This window comes from Oryzias melastigma, linkage group LG9, assembly GCF_002922805.2.
Source record: "Oryzias melastigma strain HK-1 linkage group LG9, ASM292280v2, whole genome shotgun sequence".
NCBI classification, from domain to species: domain Eukaryota; kingdom Metazoa; phylum Chordata; class Actinopteri; order Beloniformes; family Adrianichthyidae; genus Oryzias; species Oryzias melastigma.
Genome location: NC_050520.1, coordinates 22,941,635 through 22,950,282, shown reverse-complemented (window position 1 = coordinate 22,950,282; position 8,648 = coordinate 22,941,635). Strand labels below are relative to the sequence as shown.

The 8,648-nt window shown below is 38.7% G+C and overlaps 1 protein-coding gene across 5 annotated transcripts; it reads right to left on the bottom strand.

The window, feature by feature from the left end:
• Positions 1 to 187: 187 nt before the first annotated feature.
• Positions 188 to 8,340, bottom strand: si:dkey-32e23.4 (dynamin-1-like protein). 5 transcript variants are annotated; one of them, XR_002919669.2, is made up of 19 exons: positions 8,120 to 8,340; positions 7,549 to 7,662; positions 7,257 to 7,398; positions 6,402 to 6,440; positions 6,196 to 6,242; positions 6,043 to 6,114; positions 5,857 to 5,943; positions 5,563 to 5,725; positions 5,222 to 5,342; positions 4,810 to 5,148; positions 3,340 to 3,460; positions 3,076 to 3,231; positions 2,894 to 2,983; positions 2,703 to 2,801; positions 2,456 to 2,572; positions 1,094 to 1,203; positions 858 to 1,017; positions 656 to 771; positions 188 to 563 (listed from the first exon to the last, which is right to left on the bottom strand). XR_002919669.2 is itself a non-coding variant. In XM_024275992.2 (18 exons), exons 2-18 carry the CDS (start codon positions 7,648 to 7,650, stop codon positions 715 to 717), a joined length of 2,022 nt encoding a protein of 673 aa, XP_024131760.1. In that variant the 5' UTR covers positions 7,651 to 7,663; positions 8,114 to 8,340; the 3' UTR covers positions 188 to 714. The 5 variants fall into 5 exon arrangements, 3 of the variants coding, with proteins under 3 accessions (XP_024131760.1, XP_024131759.1, XP_024131761.1); XR_002919668.2 differs by having other exon boundaries at positions 660 to 771; XM_024275992.2 differs by having other exon boundaries at positions 188 to 771; positions 7,549 to 7,663; positions 8,114 to 8,340.
• Between the last annotated feature and the right edge of the window lie 308 nt (positions 8,341 to 8,648).

The following is an 8,648-nucleotide window of genomic DNA, read 5'->3' as shown; positions in this document are numbered from 1 at the left end:
TGTCTATGAATGTCCATTTCATTGCGAAAATACTACATACATTCAAAAAATAAAAGAATTACAAGTTTGGAATGTTTTGGTAATAACACAAGAGTGCAACATTATGCAAAAGTACATATGGACCGATATGTAAATATAACTGCACGATGCAGTTCTATTAATTAGTAAAAACTATTCGTTTTCACTCTTTTTTTGGACGATAACTCCAGTGCGTCTTCACTGTTGCACTGCAGTCAGCACTGGCACGCTTAGATTTTAACTTCTATCTAATGATCACAGGTGATGAAAGTTTAAACTATAAATCCATATTAGCATAAGAACCTGCCAGAGGGGTCCAGCTCATGGATACACATGGAAAAGGGGCAGCGTAAACATCAAAAACACCCTTAAATATTACATATTACAAGGTCACACTTAAAGCGGGAATGTTCTCACGAGCTAAAGGGGTTTGTTCATGGAGGTGTCTTTCACAGGATGAAACACTTTTGGCCTGAGTTCTGAATTGATTTTCCAACTGCACACATTAGAGGGAGCAACAGCAGCTCCACTGCGCTGAACATGATCTGTTGAGACAAAGTACTTGCTTAATGTGCTATGCTCATTAGTCTATGAGGAAACAGTACTGCGGCACACACTTCCTCCACAGTGGACTCACATACACTTTTACACGCATAAAGGTCTCCACAAACAAAGAGGCTTGTCAGCTTCCTCTGGCTACCAAAGATGGGTCTCCCGGATCTCAGAGATGATGTTATTAGCCTTTTTAAGTGCCTGGAAAAAAGGGGAAAAAAGATTAGTCTGAGTGAATTGACAGACTTTTTGTTGATCCTGCAGAGGAAAGCTTTCTACTTTAGTACCTCGAGCATTTGTGCGACCTCAGTCCGCTGCTGCGCGGTTTCCTGAGACTCGATAAGTAACTCCTGCAGCAGGCCCTGCTTGTAAAGCTGACCCACCAGCTCACTCTGCAGATGCTCCTTCACGAAGTTCACCAGGAAGTGCATGACCGTCTTGGGTACGCTGCAAAAAGACGAATCCAAGTACGTTGTAAAAACTGGATTGGATTGGGAGTTTGTTTGTTCCAGTTGAATTGAACCTGTCTTGGATGCTTTTGCGGACAATCAGGAAGTAGGAGTTGATGAGCCGCTGGATGACCTCGCAGTCCCTCTGCTCCTTGGCACTCAGCTTGCGAGAAATGGGTACCGCCTGGTAAAAGGAGAAGAGAAAGAAATAGGTGGTACCAGGGCTCTTAAATTAACAGCTTCAATTTAGAAAACAGTTTCACTAGCCACTTTGACAGGTGAGTCATTGTTCATCATCTCTAACAGGGGTCTCAAACTCACACCCATAACTTTGATGCATCTGCCACAAACATCCATCCCAGAGTTTCTTCAAGCATTTATTTTAACATTATTTAACTTTATTGCACAGATTTGATGCTCACATTCACTGAAACAGGAGGTGGATTCAGGGGCTGCATGGTATTTCTGGACTTATGAGCTAGCTATTGCTGCATTCAAGAGCGCCGGTAATTTCTAGTATTAGCTCACACTGACCTCAGCCAACACAAACACACTTGTTGCTCCGTGTCATAGTTACTCTTTGAAATGACTAAAACTCACAACTACAATACACAATAAGGAAAAATGTAGCATATTTTCAATTTATGTTTGTTTTTTTATGTATGACATTTTTTTTTAAATAAATAAAGTAACTATTTTATGGTTTATTAGTTTTAATCTTTATGGAAACATGGTGGGATCTTCTATTTTTTTAAATTGTTCCATTAAAAATGACACAAATATATATTTTGAAACACAGACTGTGAGCCACAAAGTGAGCCACACCCACATTGTGTGTGTCCAGCACAAAATCAACATGAGCGTCCAGCAGGTCACATACACACTTCGCTGCTTTGTTCCCAATATTGTTGTCAGGGTTGACTCACAAACAAAAATAAATAAATAAAATAAATAAATAAATAAATAAAATAAAAAAAATAAAAATAAATAAATAAATAAAAAATAAATAAATAAACAGTTCATAATAGTCAACTTCCCCTATGTTTCGCTCTGTAATGCTGTGTAGCTAAAATTAGTTAATGCCTTAAAGAAAGATGTGTGTTCATGAAAAGGTTCAGAGATCAGAAGTATCTTTTGTTAAAATTCCATTTCTGTAATGTTCTAAGACTAGACATAAGAATGCACTTTCAATTACTATTGGTGTTTTTGTAAGAGACTAATCATTGACTAAAACTTTTTAAATAAAGGGAATAGCTGTTTTGCTTTGAAATACACACGTTACTTTTCCATAGAAATGTTTAGCTAGTAGAAGTATAACTTGGCTGGTAGACTTTGGATGTTACTGGCCACCCCGGCTAGTAACCAAAACTGTTAATTTAGAGCCCTGGGTGGTATATTTAAAATGTTTTTGCTGCTCCGCTAATCCCAAAACTCACTGTGTCCAGAAGGTTGATAGCCTGGCTTTTGCTGGGGCTGCCAAAGCTTGTGACTTGAGCTTTATTCTCTGCAGTCTTCTCAGTCTTCCAGTGTTTCCCTCCGTCCAGAGAGTCTGCCTAAAACCAAAAATCCAAAAAGTTAGAGTCACTTAAACCTGCCTAATGCTGGAATGTGGTTGAGACTTTTCTAAAATATCCCTTTTGTCTTTTTTACTGTGGCAGAGAAAATTAGAAAAGAGAAAAATACCTGCTGACTGTTGACGGACGCTGAGACCTGAGCTGCATCTGTGAAGTCTGGATGTTTGGTGTTGATATAAGCAAGCTCAATTGCAATTAAATTGTGCACCTAAAAGAAAAAAAAAACAAGGCAGAGCAAACAGTTATATAACATAATTTACATTAAATATAGGATTAATGTATCAAAGGTGCACACATTACCATTTCATTAGTAATTGGCAAGCGTTTCCTCAACAATCCGGTCACCACTTCCACTATGGAATCGTGCAGTTTAGGAAATCGAAGAAGCTCCTAGAGACACAAAAAGCGCAGCATTTTATGGTAATGGCGTTACAATAAGTGCATCATTGATGCTTTGCAGAGGTCTTCATCTCTCGGCTGACCTGTGTGCTGTAGGAGGAGCAGTGCTGGATGATCCTCTGGAGCTCCTCGTGAACGAGCTCCACGCAGCGCATGCTGGGCTCCTCCAGGCGCTTTATTTGCCTCTTCACCAACAACTCAAACGATACTTCAGGCACAAAAAGAGCCGGCCTTGGACCCTGCAGTGTTGTTCAAACCCATTATTACCTGAATTCAACTGATTTTCCACAGAATGAGAAAAACAAGACAATTTGAAAAGCATTGGATTAGCAGAAGAGGAAGCCCACCGTAGCGTTGCGGATGGCAGTGAGGATGTCGAGGTCAGTCAGGCCTCCCAGAGGGTCGATAGACTGCAGAGTGCGGCCAAAGGTTTCGTGGAATATGTAGCAGATCCGAGCACCTCCGCAGCTGCAGAGGAGGAGAGTTTAGCAGGGCATCATTGTTGCTTCTCTATTCTACGAGTCACAGGGGTTAATTGTGCCCAAATTAAATACAGACAAAAAAAAAAAATCCAAAAGGTCAGTATTTGGTCGCGGTAAATCAAAAGACATGAAATAATTGTCTCGTTAAAAGATAGCTGGAGAGATGAGGCGCCAAGACCTGTTTGTAATCTTTCAGTTTACAACTTGAGAATATTATCTGCTTAATACTGCAAGCCAAGATAATGCTAATTTGATCATAAAAAAAAAGAAAAAAAGGGTAGGCCTATACATATAATAGTCAAGTAATAACCTAAAAAACTCTTGCTACTTATTTTAATTGGGAATATTTAATATAATCTACAGAATTTGTTAAAGGAATAAAAAACTTTAATTGAAATACAAAGCATTTTCAGTCATGATGTTGTTTTTTCCTATAAAAGAAAATAAATTGAGTTTTATTCAATGAGAATAAATTAGTTTTATTCAAGGATCAACAATTCCAGCAGTTTAAATGACATTTTTGTTATATTTTTCTTCTCCTGAAAAATTTTCAATTTAAGAGACATTTTTATTGCATTTTTTCACATGAAAACTTGCACAGATGCTTTAGCATTCATGAGGCTTCTAAACTCATTGACCATGATTAGCTGCTAAACAGTTTTACTCTGTCCTCAGTGAAACTTGCATCCTCCTGAGGAGAATTGTACTTCTGTGAATTGCATTTTTTGAAAATTTGTATATTTATCTGCTTAACTTTAAAAAAGATATAGAAGATTTATAATTTAAACTTGCTTTAAAAAAGCAAATTTCCCTTCAAATTGTGTTTATGACAGTTTTCATTTTCCTACACTAGAAATATCATCATGTTTTATTTTGAAAATCAACCTGATTCTCCGTTCTCCCTGTTTGATCTGTGAACACGGTTTAAAAGTGGCTGGATGCCCAAAAAGATTTGACCATTTTTGGCTGAGCAGACGGTTGCTTCTGGGGTGAGCTGTAGTGCCTCTGGTGGCAACATTATGAATGATTAAAATGTATTGATGGAGTGAGCAGCATGGAAACTGTGAGCCGCAGAAGTCTGTGAACTCACCCACTAACTATCACAGACGTCAATTTGAGAAAAAAAATTCTAGCTTTTTATTGAGTAAGTAGATTATTTGAGAGTTTAGCTGAAATCAAATTTAAATTTAGAACATTTCAATCAAATTTAAATTTGTGTTAGCTTTAAAAAACTGTTGGTCTAGAGGGAATAAAAGAGTCTACTGAACATGAAGCTTTATCCTCATCAAGACATTTGTTTGAACAGAAAAGACAATCAAGCGAGGTGATACTCACAGCTCAGATGTTTGTATGTGCCTGGCTGTTCCCTCTATGGTGTTGCAATAATCTGTGGCAAACTTGGTGACAATCTGCAGTAGAGTGGCGCTGTGGTCCTCCACAGGCTGACCGTAGCTGTTGAGTCGTGCCTGGTACTGCGCCATGAGCACCGTCACTCGTGTTTTGAGGTCTGGCAGGCAGTCCCTGATGTGGTGCATGAGCAGTTTACTGAGGGTTTTTGCAAGGTAGCGTGAGCCCGCTCTGGAAACGAGAGAGGGGTAGTGGCGCTGCAGAAAAACGTGCTCGTCTTTAATCGAGTCCTCCAGGCTCTTTTGTGTATTAATGTCATGCTGGCTCCTAAAAAAAAACAGTAATGGAATTTTCAGAAAGGGTTGATAAAAACAATAAGACGAGCAGATTTCTGTCACACCTGTTGACTACGCCGATGATGCCAAGCCTTACAGGTATGACTCTACCCAGGAGGACCTCCAGCGCATCCGTTCCTGCATCCATCAAGTCCAGCTTACTGACCACCAACAGCGTCCGACGACCTGAAGAACACAGAATCTTCTGATCAGACCTGAAAGTTCTCAGCATGAAGGATGGCTTTTCAGCAGGAGCATTTAAGCTGTAGAGAAGCATTTCCACCAAAAACAAATGGAGACAGTCCTGAACATCATGTAATTTACAATTTAGATTTGTTATGCAAGAAACACATTTTGATAAAATCATCAGACAGAGAAATAGTGATTGTATTCAAAAATGTCTTACCATCTGGATCAACTTCACGTGCCAATTTCAGAGCATCAGAGGTGGCCAAGTCAGAATTGGCAGGAGATACCGCGAGGATGAGGGAGTTTGGATTAGAGATGAAGGATAAGATCATCTCTTGCACTTGAGCCTCAATGTTCTCTGGCTGGTCTCCTACAGGAACCTAAGGCAACGACAAGCAGCATCCAATATTAAACCTGGAGCAGATGTTTGGATGAACAGAACATGGACTGCAAATACAGATTTTTGAAAAATCCAAAAACTAAAAGGTTAAGGTCAGGTTACTGAGGACACCTTGATAATTCCAGGTAAGTCAACCAGCGTGAGATTCAGAACTTTGGGGGAGAATATCTTCAAATATATGGGTTCAGAAGTGATTCCCTGGAAAACAACAAACAAGAAAGACAATGAATATATATTTTTAATTTAAAATCTAAATAATTGGAGGTCAGTAAGGTGACACAAAATCCCTTTTCTCACTTTGTTGTCTCCCGAACTGCGTTCCGTCTCTGCTTCGATTTCTTTACGAATTTCCACAAAATCTGTGAAGATCTGTTAAGAAAGGCACAAACATCAGAAAACTCACGACAAAGGAAGCAGAACCGTAACTGAAAAAAAAAAAGATGAACAAACCTGATTCTTGCAATGCAAAAACGTGCCCCATTCTTCTGCTTTGATACCTGGATAAGAGCATAAAGTGGTGTCAGGGTTGACAAAAAACAAACAAAAAAAATGGCAAAAATATCATTTAAAAAATGAAGAAATAAAAAGAGGGAGAAGGTTTATGGAAATGTATGAGGAAGTAGAAACATTTGCTCATGCAGATCAAATATAGAGACCTGGGTAGCTGTTTTGAGTGTTTTGTTTAAGCCCATTTCCTAAAAAGTAGTAAAGAAAAAGAGGAAGAAAATGTGTTAGCGCAGACAAAACCTGTATCAATAAGAGAGGTAGCAGCCTAAACCAGAGTGAGAGAGAAGCACATAGAAAGACTTCAACATGACTCAATACTGTGAGAGAATCTGTAAACATCTATAATATTTAACATGTAGTTAAAGCATCTCCAGTTTGATAAAAATCAACATCTAAAACTTAAAGCTCACCTTGATAACGTTTCAGTCCCCCTTAATAAAGACTTTTTAAAGGTCCACTCCAATGAAAATAGTGTTTTTAACATGTTCTTGGGGCGTTTTCTCATGATAGAGGACATTTATGAAATAATTTGGGATTCATACTGAATTTCTGAGTATTCCTTTATTCAAATCGGGATAAATCAGGAACAAATTAAAAAAAAAAATACTGTTTGAAAAAGCTTTCAGTTGTGATGTAGAAACTAAATGGGCAGACCGAAGCCTACCTGCTTCATTACATTCTGATTCATCCCCTTGCAGACAAATACAAAGGCCTACATTAATGTCTTTACTTTCATCGTCTGGGCTCCCATCTGGATCAAAATTGTACGGCTGGATAGCTCCAATATTGCTTGCCATTTTTGTTCCACCACTAATGTTTGTGTGAGGGGCTGAAATCTAATAGGAGGAGTGTAAGCAAAGGGATGATGGGATATCAGCGAAAGCTCACTTTGAACTAACAACTCAGTGGTGGGTTTCTGATTACCTCCTGCCGCTCTGCAGAAAATATAACTGGAGTGGGACTTTAAATCTAATTGAGCGATCAGCTAGTCATAATCTGTTTACCGTGCTCATTCTTCAGTCTTTCCTGCCGCGGAGCAACATTGACGAGCTGCAACACAAGGGGTCGTCTTGTGACTATTCCAGATCCCCGAGGCAAAAAATCCCTTCCGACCAGGCTCTCCAACACTGAGCTTTTTCCACTGCTCTGTTGTAAAAACAATGACAGCATTTGAGTAATAAAGAAATCATCTACTTTTAATTCAAAACACTTCGGTACTTCGGTATTCATCTCCTTAGGACAATAATAAACACAAAAAAGTATATAAACACAACATGTTTTCACTGAGTCACTGACCTGAGTCCCAACCACGACTATCTGAGGCAGCTGGATGATCTCTGTCCCGACAGTCTGAAAGACTTCCTGCAGCCGGTTAATGGTGGGAATCAAAGTTTCCATCTTTCCAGTCGTCTTGGTGTACACATGAGGGATGACAGTAAAGAAACACTCAACAACGAGAAATTGGCTTCATGAAGCAACCAGTTCTAACATGTTTATTTAGTAAACTTCGGGGTTATTTCTATGGGACAGAATCTTCCGTTTTCCTCCCCTGTGGCGCGTTGCTAAGTATTAATGCTTCTCTCCAGGGAGAAGTGGTCCTGATGAGAGGAGTGGAACGCCTCAGTTCGACCAACATCGTCTACTAGCTTAAATGGCGAAATTTGAAAATGAAACTTTGCTATAGAATGCCAGTAACAAATGCGACAGCACGTAGATTTTAGACATTTTACCGACAAAGTCCAAAGTAATAGATGTTATCTGCTAACGCCAGCTGGCTGAATGCAGGAAGTACAGTATGTGCTAGCTTTATGCTAGCATTAGCTCACTAGCACTAAATAAATAAATAAAACCGATATTACATTCTTACCTTGTCAGTGTTAACGAATTAGTCCACTCCTAACCAGTCATTTTATGTTTGTGCTTTAATCTTGAGAAATATGTTAAAACAACTGCATTTCATAGGGACTGAGATTCCAAATTACCAGAACATAAACCACAAACCAAATGCTTGAAAGAGGGGCGAAGCATCACTGGCAAACTCATCTGATTGGCCAGAAATCTGTATCACGTGTCTTGCTGTCGCTTGATTGGTTATCTTGATTGCTCCCGCCCAACGCTATAACTAAATGTCCCGCCTTTCTGTCCTCCTTTTCCTTGTTTCAAAACCGGTAATATTTTTACATACAACACAATTATTTTCACAGTACAAAGTTGGAAAGAAAGTAATTCTATTTTTTCTTTTCATTTTTTATTGTCCTCATATATAAACAATATTTACAAATCACACAATGGTCATCAGAAAATTAAAAGATACAAATTGTATTATTTTATCACAGATGTTTAAATGGAAAATAACAGGCATCATTCAACACTGACATTAACAATAAATACCCTCA